Source organism: Engraulis encrasicolus, chromosome 21 (genome assembly GCF_034702125.1).
Source record: "Engraulis encrasicolus isolate BLACKSEA-1 chromosome 21, IST_EnEncr_1.0, whole genome shotgun sequence".
In the NCBI taxonomy this organism is placed as follows: Eukaryota; Metazoa; Chordata; class Actinopteri; order Clupeiformes; family Engraulidae; genus Engraulis; species Engraulis encrasicolus.
This window is the reverse complement of record NC_085877.1, coordinates 6,974,260-6,987,158: the sequence shown is the minus strand read 5'-3', so window position 1 is coordinate 6,987,158 and position 12,899 is coordinate 6,974,260. Positions and strand designations below refer to the sequence as shown.

General features: G+C 44.5%; 2 protein-coding genes across 3 annotated transcripts; both read right to left on the bottom strand.

The window, feature by feature from the left end:
• Positions 1–291: 291 nt before the first annotated feature.
• LOC134437500 (uncharacterized) lies at positions 292–7,026 on the bottom strand. Its single transcript, XM_063186986.1, has 7 exons — positions 6,265–7,026; positions 5,353–5,491; positions 3,347–3,489; positions 3,214–3,266; positions 2,556–2,680; positions 2,047–2,361; positions 292–1,213 (listed from the first exon to the last, which is right to left on the bottom strand). Exons 1-7 carry the CDS (start codon positions 6,468–6,470, stop codon positions 869–871), a joined length of 1,326 nt encoding a protein of 441 aa, XP_063043056.1. The 5' UTR covers positions 6,471–7,026; the 3' UTR covers positions 292–868.
• A 132-nt stretch (positions 7,027–7,158) lies between these two features.
• LOC134437499 (uncharacterized) lies at positions 7,159–11,175 on the bottom strand. Of its 2 annotated transcripts, XM_063186984.1 has the most exons (8): positions 11,099–11,175; positions 10,708–10,923; positions 10,176–10,314; positions 9,884–10,026; positions 9,710–9,762; positions 8,791–8,915; positions 8,208–8,522; positions 7,159–7,671 (listed from the first exon to the last, which is right to left on the bottom strand). In XM_063186984.1, exons 2-8 carry the CDS (start codon positions 10,920–10,922, stop codon positions 7,327–7,329), a joined length of 1,335 nt encoding a protein of 444 aa, XP_063043054.1. In that variant the 5' UTR covers position 10,923; positions 11,099–11,175; the 3' UTR covers positions 7,159–7,326. The 2 variants fall into 2 exon arrangements, with proteins under 2 accessions (XP_063043054.1, XP_063043055.1); XM_063186985.1 differs by lacking the exon at positions 11,099–11,175 and having other exon boundaries at positions 10,708–10,942.
• Positions 11,176–12,899: the final 1,724 nt, after the last annotated feature.

Below are 12,899 nucleotides of genomic sequence, written 5' to 3'. Positions count from 1 at the left end.
TTTGCTTGTAGAGATTCTGCTGCCCCTGTATTATGGAAAGGATTAGACTTCACTGCCCACCGTGATGTATTTCAAACAGGATGGGTATATAAGTCTGACAATCTTCCTCATTTTGAGACACGCTCAATAGCTAAACATGTAAAATTTCGACCTTCTCTCGCAGATCATATTACTGTAGCGCACGAAGTTGGCTATAGGTGCGCATGGGGTGCCCATATTTTCCGTGGGTGCCCACAGATTCTCGTGGGTGCCCGGGCCCCGGAGCACCCGCGAAGTCGGCGCCTATGCAGAGGAGGTAACAATGGTGTACAATTTTACATGTTCCTTATGTGTACTATCACAGGGCATGTAGGAGCACCTTTACCCACAAGAAGTCTCTGGATAGTTGTAGTCCTAAATCCAACTAGAGTGTATGACAGCATTTGCACATTTTGCAAAAAGAGGGACAAGTAGCCAAACAGGCAGTTGCAAGAGAGAGCCCCTTGTGAAACGTGCAGTTATGTACGTATGCTGTGATGAAAAAGTATGCAACATAGTAATTCCTCTGTCTCTCCCACTCGTTTCCTGTCACGTCCTGTCCTGAATAAAACATATATTTTTTAAAAGAGCAGCGCATTTCTCTGCCAATATTCGATTTCATTGTTGTAAAAATACAACGCCTCACATTTGTGCCAATGTCCACTGACTGATCTCGGCTGTTGATTACCATTGAGCTTTGTTTTTGGTTGAGGCCACTTGTTCGAATCCATCTGCTGCTGTGCTTGTTTGCTGTATAAAGTGTGCTGTGGGGGTAACAGGTGGGGGTAACAGAGATTGGCATTGCTCCACAATGCTGTCAGAAGCGATGTGAAGTTAGCCTGTTCTCCTCTTAAGGGACTGGTTTGGGAAGAGGCTGTCCTTGTGGGCCCAGCACCATCCATTCATCATCACCCAGCACTCTGTAGTTGAAGCTCTTGTAGTTCTGCATGTCCTGGGAGCGGAACACTTTGTTGGACTCATACAGGCTTCTCCAGTATGGAGGAAGTGGTTTGAAACCACCAATTCGAGCAAGGTCTTGGTTGTACGTCCACTGGTCTGAGTCAAGTTTCAAGATATGCCGTGTGGCAATACCTTTGGCTCTGCGAGCAGCTTCAGCCAGCTCTATATCCTTTTCCATCTCCTCTGGAGACGGGAGGGGGAAAGAGCCATCCAGCACAGACACGATGAACTGACTCTGAAGAATAGAGGGGAAAAAACAAGGTCACACTGAGTCTGAGTTTTCATCATCTAGTCATGCAGAAGCACAATGCTACAATGTTCTGGAATGGTCAAGTATGTTCTGGAATGGTCATCGCAGCCTGAAAATTCTTCGAGGTTGAGCAGTACACTTTTTTGGGTCTTTGACTTGATGCTTGAATTGTTGAAGACAAAAAACAAAATAGATATATATTTTTTAAATAATCTCAATCACAAGAGTGCTACTTTTCGCGTCATTTTTGGGCTAACAGTTCAGTTTTACTGTGTTTGAATCCATTTACATGGACCAAGAAGTAGCACACTAGCTGTGTAAGGGCCTCCACAAACTAGTTCCAACAAAGTGTGGAGCACTTCTCTGCAAACGTTTTCGATACAACCTCCGCACACCGGCGCCGATGACCACAGATATCCTCGGACGTCATCTGCCGACTAGTTTTGTCAGAGTCGCCAATTGATTATCCATACTCTGCTGCGATGAAATTGGCTACTCATTATGTATAGCATGTCTGCACCAGTGCACGGGAGTAACCAAAATTGTTGGCACCGATAGCGCTCTGCACTGTCGGAACGGTTGTGTCCTGCAATCAGATGAGACCAGCTGCATGCTGTCATTCTGCTGTAAAATAACGCCAACCTACTTGCTGCTAGCAGATCTGGAGATTGCCTGAATGAATAGGAAAAATGAACGCCCTTACAGATTTTATTGAAACTTTTGTCTCGTAATGTACACTGTCTGGTCAGACAAAGACCCACATAACCACTGTGTAATTCCACCAAAGACTTTAAGCTACCTGTGCAAAAATGTTTCACCTGCATATGAAAATGTGGGAAGGGGCAGATGGCTCTACAGAGTCCCACGATGAAGAGAGATGGAAACGCTGGTGGAATGAGGAACTTGTAGAGCGGATAGACCATGTGCTCCTTCACCTCCACACCCACTCGTTCGTCCAGGAAGGGGAATTTGTAGTTGTACCCGGTGCAAAACATGAAGACATCAGGCCGCGCCAGCTGGCCATCGTGAAACTCCAGGGTGCCGTCTTCCAGGACTTTGGACACGGGGGGCGCCTGCCGCACCCCTGGAGGAAGAGGGCCCTTCAGGCGCTTCTGCCCGTGGCTCAGCACCACCTTTGGGTCAATAACAGAGGTGCGTATTATTGAGAATAAAATATACAAGATGATGGCTATTGTTCAATGTCCTGTATCTCGTAGTTTATTTGTAATTTATTAACCAACTCATTGTGTGTTATTGTTTAACACATGGATTTGTCATACAACACTGCTTTAAGCACAATCCTTTGTATTGTGACACTAACACAAACCTTTGCATTAACTTTGCTGAGCTCCATGGCGATATCTGTCCCTGAGGGACCAGCTCCTAACATCACCACAGACTTCCCTGCAAACGCCACAGCACTGCAATAATCATGGCTGTGAATCAAAGCTCCTACAGTATATGGAACACACACACACACACACACACACACACACACACACACACACACACACACACACACACACACACACACACACTTCATTGGCTGACCAGTGTGGCAAAGTGTATTTTATAGCTCCCAGTACAAAACCTGTGCTACAGTCAATTGATGACCCAACAGCAGTGTAATGGGTCATGTCTACACAGGCAGTATTTTGATTTGATTTCATAAGCCCTCATACTAAGTCACAATCAGTATGAATCCATCTTAGCAAGTACAGTAGGCTAACTGATAGCAGACGTAATGGCTGTGTGTGTGTGTTTCCTGTGAATTACAGAAAATCAAAGATTAAAGCATTTTACAATATCATTATGTTATGGCTCTTGTCTCTTGCAAATTCAACAGCTTAATTAGACATGAGGGCTGATAATGTATTGTGGCAATCACGTCTACAGTGTGATATTGTTGTTTCTTTTATACATGGAGACAGAGACAGTTATTCAAATTATGTTCAAAAATGATTTAATACGTGAAATGTACAAACCTGAAAATTTCTCTAGACCAGGGATTGCTGGAATGTAGGGGTTAAAAAAGTGCCTGAAATAGTAATAGTAGTTAGAGCATTTCAAATTTTCACCCAGAAGAAAAAAAACTGTCTTCAGATAGACTCCACTAACCCATTGCACACCAGGACAGCATCAAATCGCCTCTGGACTGAAGTGTTTGGATCCCTCCCATCACTAGAGGTGACGTCCCAAGCTAAGCCACGCCATCCACTTTCCACCTTCACTGGTTTCACAGCATCCACTGTTGTATTGAACTGCAAACAGACATGTTAAGCAGGGCTTGACAGTAACTTTTTGCTCACCGGCCACAGTGGCTAGTGGTTTTCCAGAGTCACAAGCCATTCAACCGCGCCACTAGACACAGTTTTGCCAGTATTTTATTGGCAGTATTTTCTTTACCATGATACATTTCAGCTCAGAAAAAAGTGATAAAACAAGATGATCAGTGCTATGAACATATTGTTTTAAATGAAACTATGTATCAGACAAATAGAATCTAAATGATCTTTCTTGAACTTACTGTGAATGTAACACAAGAGGGGAAAACAGTATAGGCTGCTGAGATATGTAATGCCCAAGAATTAGGTCCTTCGCCCACCGGCTCCGACAGCACTGAGGAGCACTATCGGTTCCAATGATTTCGGTTACACCTTCACACTGGCACAGACGTGCTATACAGAATGAGTAGCCAATTACATCACAGCAGAGTATGGATAACCAATGGGGAGCTCCGACAAAAATATAGCCCTCCCCCAATTGGCAGCTTACATCCGTGGACATCGGCACCAGTGTGCAGGGCTATATTGAAAACAGAGGAACCGAACATTGGCAGAGCAGTGCTCTGGCAGTCATGGGTGAGCGGTTAGGGCATCAGACTTGCATCCCAGAGGTTGCCAGTTCGACTCCCGACCCGCCAGGTTGGTGGGGGGAGTAATCAACCAGTGCTCTCCCCCATCCTCCTCCATGACTGAGGTACCCTGAGCATGGTACCGTCCCACCGCACTGCTCCCCATGGGGCGCCACTGAGGGCTGCGCCTTTGCACGAGTGAGGCATAGATGCAATTTCGTTGTGTGCCGTATGCAGTGTTCACTTGTGTGCTGTGTCACAATGACAATGGGAGTTGGAGTTTCCCAATGGGCTTTCACGCTTCCACTTTGCTTTCACTCTGCATTTTGTCGGAACCCCTGTGCAGAAGCCCTTAGTTGCCAGGCAAAGTGGTTAGTGAGATTGAAATTATTACTAGCCACGCCAGAGGTGTCAAAAGTAAAAGTTAAAAAATGAAACACAGTTTCCTTTCCTTTCCTTTGTGGTGGGTCCTTGTTAGATTTTTCAGTTTTTTCAGTAACAACACAGTCTCCCTGTCTCATTAGGTACAATAGATGTGTTCTACATTTTTGTTTTCCCTTGGCTGCGCGACCCTGGCTGCGCACAACTCAACCTCTGACTATAGGAAACCGCTGTCGGTCAAAAAAAATTAGCTCACGTGGTTGGCTGCCTGTGTCTTGCCCCTCCTCACAACACCATGTTTATAAACAAAAAAACATGTATGGAGTAACTGGTGTAACAGCTATGTAATGCCATGTGCTAGTGTTGTAATTACACCACAAAAGTACTTTTACTTTTGATACCTCTGCCACGGCTAAGTCTTACCCATTTTGTCCGGTTGGCAGGTTCCACTGTCGAGCCCTGACGTTAAGATCTTTGTGTTGAAATGGGAAATAACTGTAAATGCCATTAATATCAGTGTGATTGTCCTGGTTTATTATTTGTCTAGAATAATTACGTTCTTAACACATGGAATTCAACCCATTTAGAGAAAGCCCACCTGGGAAACTCCCATTGTCATTGTGACACAGCACTCCACAGCACAGACAGTGCACACAATCAAATTGCATTTATGACTCAACCCTTGCAAGGGTTTGGGCCCAAACGGGGTCCCAAGGGAACACGTGTGGCAGGGGGATGGTGCCATGCTCAGGGTACCTCAGTCATAGAGGAGGATGGGGGAGAGCACTGGTTATATTGACTCCCCCAAACCAACTTGGCCGGTCGGGAACCCTTGGGCTTTCTATCCTGACACCTTCACCACCTGATATGTAGATTTCTGTCTGCTTACCTTGATGTGATTCTTCATTTTGAAGTGGTCACAGTATCTCTCCAGATACTTCCTGACTTCAGTATGATGTAAAAAGGATGGAAGGTGATCGTCAAAAGGGAAATCCGGAAATGCCATCACCTCTTTAGGGATATTTGTTCTGTTTTATAGAAACAACCGTCAGTCAGCAAAGAAGGAACATTTACAGGTATTATACATGATAATGCCCTTTCACTTTCCATTAATTAGCTGATGCCTTCATTAAAACTCCAACTCCAACTCCAACACAAGTGCACACTGAACACAACGCAATTGCATTTATGCCTCACCCGTGCAAGGGGGCAGCCCCCAATGGCACCCCAAGGGAGCAGTGCGGCAGGCTCAGGGTACCTCAGTCATGGAGGAGAATGGGGAGAGCAATGGTTAATTACTGTCCCCACCAACCTGGCAGGTTGGAAGTCGAGCCGGCAATTTTTGGACTTGTAGCCCAAATAGTGTCAAGTGGGCCACTTACCCATGACTGCCCTACATGGGTGCAGATCCCAAGGGGTGGGGGAGCAGATCATGCCCAACTTCCAAAACCCACCCCTGCTTACCTTTTCTAACCTGCCCCTCAAATTGTACTGGGGTGAATTTCTCAAAACCAAAGTTGCTTACTACATTAGCTACTTTGTTGTTTTCAATGCATTTTCCCATTGGCAACTACCGAAGTTGCTATCAGGCTAACAACTTCTCTTTTGAGAAACTCACCACTGTGAAGTCGAAAATGGGGACGAGTAGGAAGATTTGTTTGAAATCTACACACTACAGTAATCAGCAGTGTTTGGGTAATATTAGGCCTACTCACTGAAGACACATACAGACAAACAAACAAACAAACACATGCATGCAGGGGGCGTGGCCACAATAGTTTACTGTATTAATTTCGCTTACCTGAGATCCCGATACATGCTGCTGTGGATTGGCTTGCCGTCGTCATATCTGCTCTCCTTGTCCTCGTACACCCAAGTCCCGCCCACAAAATTGGTCTGCTCATAAACTACTGGTGGAGCAAATGTGCCAGGTTTGGAGAGCAAATGCCGCGCAGCGCACAATCCAGCACCGCCTGCCCCTATAATGGCGACACATAATCTGGACATTCTGCAGTTTGAGTTCGGGGGCAGCCTTGAACGCAATGGCACCACGCATGGTGCGCTACAACGAAATAAATGCAACTCGTGACATTCTCTCCGGGGGTTCCATAGTTGTCCTTCAGTTTGTGCGCACTGCGAGTAAAGTTGTCTTGAAGCAACAACCTACGTAATTGTCCTGCTGTATTTTAGTGCCGCTATGCATTAAATGATCTGTAGAGAAGATATTTTCTGGCCGGGTTAGTTTCTGTAAGAGTCCCAACGCATGTTTACGCCAACTACAGCAGTGGCACTGCTCTTCCTATTACGAACCGCTGCAGTGTGGGTATTGGGTAACAATAAGAATAGCCAACAACAACTAGGCTACTAAAGCTACTCACAACAAACCAGTGAGGCAAACGATTTTATATCATCTGTCCCCTCCTTCGGACCTTTGCATAGAGAGTCACAGACTTGATAGAGCTGGTCTGTGACCCCAGCGCTTCTCAAGGAAGCAAACGGCTAGTTAACCCCTTGTGAGGCGCCTCATCGTCACATAACATCACCAAGGTACGCGCGCTTCTGACACGCTCGTGCCGCGTGTGCATGTGGTTGTGGCGTCTTCTTACTTGTGTTGTTTGCTTAAATGTGTAAATGTGTCTCGTGTTTACTGTAAAACAAGTTGTAGACTATTAAATATAATTCTAGCCTAATGAATGCCAAAATACAATCTCTAAAAAATATCTTTGTTGTTAGTGATGGGACATCTTTTCCTTGGGGTCAGGGGTGGGTCAACAGCAACTGCCACCAAAGATCACATTTTAATTGTTGTATTTATTTTTTGTGATGTGTTTAGTCTACAATAGGTTCATTTACTCAGCATTTTTTAAGGGAGTGGTTTGGGAAGAGGCTGTCCTTGTGGGCCCAGCACCATCCATTCGTTATCGCCCAGCACTCTGTAGTTGAAGCTCTTGTAGTTCTGCATGTCCTTGGAGCGGAACGCTTTGTTGGACTCATACAGGCTTCTCCAGTATGGAGGAAGTGGTTTGAAACCACCAATACGAGCAAGGTCTTGGTTGTACGCCCACTGGTCTGAGTCAAGTTTCAAGATGTGCCGTGTGGCGATGCCCCTGTCATGGCGAGCAGCTTCATCCAGTGAAATGTCCTCCTCCATCTCCTCTGGAGACGGGAGGGGGAAAGATCCGTCCAGCACAGACACGATGAACTGAATCTGAAGAATTAATGACAGCAAGAGGTCATTGAGACTCCAAGTGACAAAGCACAATGTATTTTTCTTTAGTTGTGGATAAAACTTAACTTTTCACCTGAATATAGAAGGAGAGGATGATTGTTTTCAAATTCAGGAAAAGTTTAAAAATCTTGAACCCAACCGCCCAAAAACTATGGACGCGCTATCCCATTGCATTCCCTAATACACATAAATTCATTTATTCGTGTGTGTGTGTGTGTGTATGTGTGTGTGTGTGTGGGGGGGGGGGTTGGTTGGTTGTGTGCGCAGGGAAGCTGACAGGGGGGACAAAGAGGTCAGTTGGGAGGGGCCCAGAATTGGGGTTCATTACATTGTATACTTATCCCATCAGATGATTTTGTCCCGGGCCCAGTGAAGGCTGTCAGCGGCCCTGTGTGTGTGTGTGTGTGTGTGAGTGAGAGAGAGAGAGAGAGAGAGAGAGAGAGAGAGAGAGAGAGAGAGAGAGAGAGAGAGAGAGTGTGTGTGTGTGTGAGTGTGTATGTGTGTGTCCACTTCACCTGCATATGAAAATGTGGGAAGGGGCAGATGGCTCTACAGAGTCCAACGATGAAGAGAGATGGAAACGCTGGTGGAATGAGGAACTTGTAGAGCGGATAGACCATGTGCTCCTTCACCTCCACACCCACTCGTTCGTCCAGGAAGGGGAATTTGTAGTTGTACCCGGTGCAAAACATGAAGACATCAGGCCGCGCCAGCTGGCCATCCTGAAACTCCAGGGTGCCGTCTTCCAGGACTTTGGACACGGGGGGCGCCTGCCGCACCCCTGGAGGAAGAGGGCCCTTCAGGCGCTTCTGCCCGTGGCTCAGCACCACCTTTGGGTCAATAACAGAGGTGCGTATTATTGAGAATAAAATAACCAATATCTACATACAGTATGATGGCTATTTCCCTATGCACTTATCTCATAGTTAATTTATGATAAAAAACGTCAGTCCTCAAACACACATAAAATTCACATTCTACTTTTTAATAGCTTTCCATTTTCCCTTTTTTGTCTTTCCTATTGGTAATGAAACTGCTCATAATTCAAACTGTTTGTTGGGACAGTGTAGGGTCAATGTTGCCCTCTCTGCTACTGACCTGTGCGTTAACACTGGCGAGCTCCATAGCTATGTCCAAACCGGACGGTCCAGCTCCAAGCACCACCACTGACCTCCCAGCAAAAGGCTCTGCACTGCGGTAGGTGTGGCTATGCATCACAGAACCTACCGATATATGTACACAGACATAGATGGAATTTCAGTTTGCATCCAAGTAGTTGTACATAAGTACATGATTAGTATTTGATCAATTGGAATGTATAGTCATTTGCATAATCGGCATCATTTGTGTGCTTTTGACAACCCCCTTTGTATCTTTGAACTTGTGTTAATATTAGAACAAGTAGCTTTCTTTACAAACATAATTTGTCTTTGAGGAGGAATAAAGTTAGTTATGTCAAAATAAGCGCATGCAAAATAAGTCTTTTTTTCCATGTCAGTATACAGTATAGATATGCAGTGGACTGAACATTCAAGAGTCAATACATTCACGTGTCCTGATTTACTCCTTTCAAATACAGATAACCTCTGTAATGTCTGAGCATTTCAAACAAATCATTTACCAAAACCTTCATTGAGCTAAACAGCGCACTGGACAGGATTATAGCCACAGCCATTTGTATTGTTCAGGCCTTCCTAGAAGCCCAAGACAGCCTGTTTAACGATTAACTGATAACATGCTGCAAGGATTTCATCATTGCATCATTGAGTTGAAGAGAGCATGTGTGTGTGTTAAAAGTGCAAGTTGTTGCTGTACGACTTTGGGTAATTTTTCACAGACAGCTGCCTAGTTTTTGCTGCTGGAGTGGGCCTATAATTATAAGATTTGTCTTTCTTTCTTTCTTTCTTTCTTTCTTTCTTTCTTTTTTATTCCACATCCATTGCCCCATGTCCCACATCATTACTTTTAGACACTTACAGTAGAAAACTAGAATCCATCAGATGGAGGATATACCCACCTGTGTATTTGGCAAGGCCAGGGATTGGTGGCATGTAAGGGTCAAAGAAGTGTCTGATGAAATACAGATAGCATTAAGGATTTACACAGGATGACTGGAAATCTTTCAAGCAGGACACACCAGGAAAGAAATGCATCCCTCTTTTGAAATAATGACATGCACCAGTGAACGAACCCATTGCACACCAAGACAGCATCAAATCGCCTCTGGACTGAAGTATTTGGATCAATCCCATCGCTAGAGGTGATGTCCCAAGCTAAGCCATGCCATCCGCTTTCCATCTTCACTGGTTTCACAGCATCCACTGTTATATTGAACTTTACAAACAAGCATGCAACAGTTCTTACAGGCTCATAAAGTAGACGCACTCTAGTACTTGTTACATTTCCATTTTCATATTTTGTCATGTTTTAGTTTAAGTTCTCTAACAGGAAGCATCATGACGAATTTGATAATCATGTTTTACCTGAATATGTTCCCTGATGTTGAAGTGGTCACAGTATTTTTCTAAATACTTCCTCACTTCAGTGTGATGCACATATGAGGAGAGGTGGCTATCAAAGGGGAAGTCGGGAAAGCACATCACCTCTTTTGGGATGTTAGTCCTGTTAAAGGGAGACATGCCATGTTAAACTTCATGCCAGTTGTCTCTACGAAACGTGATGTTTCAATGTGAAATGTATTTACTGTTACTCTTACGAAACTTGGCATTTACGATCACGACGTTTACAATCACTCAAACATAGATGCTGTTCTACTGTGCTGCTCTACTATGTAAAAACACATCGATTCAAAATGTAATTTGTGTGTAAACATTGTATTGCCACAAGCAACAAATTATACTTTGGGGTTCAATATGTAAAATGTGTCTAGTAGAATGTATCAATAGAATGTATCTAGTAGAATGTATCAGTATAGAATGTATCTAGTAAAATGTATCTAGTAAAATGTATCTAGTAGAATGTATCTAGTAGAATTCCTTATTTCTCAAATCTCACCTGAGATCCCGGTACATGCTGCTGTAAATGGGCATGCCATTCTGCCTCTGACCCACCTCTTCCTCGTACACCCATGTTCCCCCAACATACTTGGTCTGTTCGTACACTACAGGTGGAGCAAAAAGCTCAGGACGGGAGAGAAGGTGACGCGCAGCACACAGTCCAGCTGCCCCGGCTCCAATGACAGCAACACGCAATCGGCCGCGTCCAGACATTCTGCTTGGAGACGACAGCATTTCTCAAATGCACACCTACATCATTTATTTGGTAACCCATTGTGTATTTTAAAGGGCATGTTTCTCAAATATATAAATGAGCATTGCTACCATATGTTATGATTTATTGCTGAGAATATGATAAAGATTAAAAAGAAGTCATACTTAACACTTACAGCAAATTTGGATCCTCCTCTTATGTGTGCTGGGCCGCTCTGTCTCCAAAGGAAGTTTCTGCCTAAACTCCACCCCTGAAAACATCTTTTAAATCATTAACCCTTCAGGTACTAATTGTCTCAGCTGAGCGAATGGTGAACTCAGGGCTAAAGGTCAGACTGTCACTTTTAACTTCTGTGCTGACCCATAAACCACCCTCATGTACAGTATCCCTCTACAGTTTGTTTTCTAAACATCCCAGGCATGTCCATCCCGGGATCATACAGTTAAAGCCCTGCCACAAAATTGATCCAACAATCACTAAATCATTATAAACCCAAGTACTCAAGAAAAAGCAGACCAGTCAAAGTCAGTTGTGTTGGATGGCAACTTTAGAAGGCTTTTTAACTTTCTGGGCACGATCAATTAGTGAATTTTGCTCAAACTATGTCTAATAGGCTGTACATTTTTTCTGTCCTTTTTGCAACCTTCTGTTTAAACTTTTGTCACTGACAGTATCATGACTTTATGCTCGTATTAATTCCATTCCATAACTGTGGTGTGTTCCGAAAAACGCCATTTTATTGCACTGTTTTATGAAACTCAAGTCAAGTCAAGTCAAGTAGGTTTTATTGTCAATTTCTTTACATGCACTGGTCATACAAAAAATTTGAAATTACATTTCTTGCTTTCCCATACAGACATAGACTAATCTAGGTAAGGACATAGACAGTATAGACATAGACAGTACTTATACATGGACTTAAGACAGTATGGACATAGACAGTGCTCATACAGACATTTAAAGTGCAAGACTGGACAACAGAAGACTTGTAGAGGACATACATTAAGAGGTATTGTTGTGCTTTTGTGCTTTTCCTAAAAAAGTCCTTTATAGCGTTCTAGACATGGTAATAGTAGCATTTTGAAGAAAAATAAATATTAAAAAGGTTGTCAAGTACACCAGCAGCAGTGTGTGTGTGTGTGTGTGTGTGTGTGTGTGTGTGTGTGTGTGTGTGTGTGTGTGTATGTGTTTAGTGCAGGTAGAAGGTGCGGTGTGCGTCTGTGTGTGTGTTCGTGTGTGTGTGTGTGTGTGTGTGTGTCAGTGTGTTTATGTTTGGGTTTAGTGCAGAAAGTGCAGTGTGCTTGTGTGTGTGTGTGTGTGTGTGTGTGTGTGTGTGTGTGTGTGTGTGTGTGTGTGTGTGTGTGTGTGTGTGTGTGTGTGTGTGTGTGTGTGTGTGTGTGTGTGTGTGCATGTTTTGAGTTAGTGCAGGTTGAAAGTTCAGTCACAAGTATATATGGTGGTGGGGGATGGGGGGGGGGGGTTGTCAGTGGCCTTGCTGGCTAGAGGCTGACAGTGGAGGGAGAGTGGGTTGAGTGTTCAGCATCTTGATCGCTTGGTGCATTGTGCTGCTCGCCAGCCTGGTGGTACGGGAACGGAGGCGCCTGTACCTCTTTCCAGAGGGCAGGAGGCTGAACAGTTTGTGTGCAGGGTGGCTTGTGTCTTTGATGATCATCAGTGCTTTCCGGGTGAGGCGTGTGGTGTAAATGTCCTGCAGGGAGGGGAGTGGTACTCCAATGATCTTCTTCGCTGTGTTCACAACACGCTGGAGTGTCTTCCTGTTTTTCTCCGTGCAGCTTCCTCCCCACACTGTGATGCAGTTGGACACGACGCTCTCTATGGTTCCTCTGTAGAATGTTGTCATGATGGAGGGTGTAGCACTTGCCTTCTTTAGTTTGCGCAGGAAGTAGAGACGCTGATGGGCCTTCTTCGCCAGTGATGTAGTGTTGGTGGTCCAAGAGAGGTCGAGAACTCTGACC

Bases quoted from the DNA above. Each gene is read 5' to 3' on its own strand.
- LOC134437499 (XM_063186984.1), bottom strand. From the start codon at position 10,922: ATGTCTGGACGCGGCCGATTGCGTGTTGCTGTCATTGGAGCCGGGGCA. The intron at 8,916-9,709 runs GTGGGTATATCC...ATATATCGGTAG, and splicing joins TGGCCTTGCCAAATACACAG to GTTCTGTGATGCATAGCCAC. The intron at 7,672-8,207 runs GTGAAGTGGACA...TTAATTCTTCAG, and splicing joins TCCCACATTTTCATATGCAG to ATTCAGTTCATCGTGTCTGT.
- LOC134437500 (XM_063186986.1), bottom strand. From the start codon at position 6,470: ATGTCCAGATTATGTGTCGCCATTATAGGGGCAGGCGGTGCTGGATTG. The intron at 3,267-3,346 runs GTTAGTGGAGTC...TTACTATTTCAG, and splicing joins GCTGTCCTGGTGTGCAATGG to GCACTTTTTTAACCCCTACA. The intron at 2,681-3,213 runs GTTTGTACATTT...CATATACTGTAG, and splicing joins TGGTCTAGAGAAATTTTCAG to GAGCTTTGATTCACAGCCAT.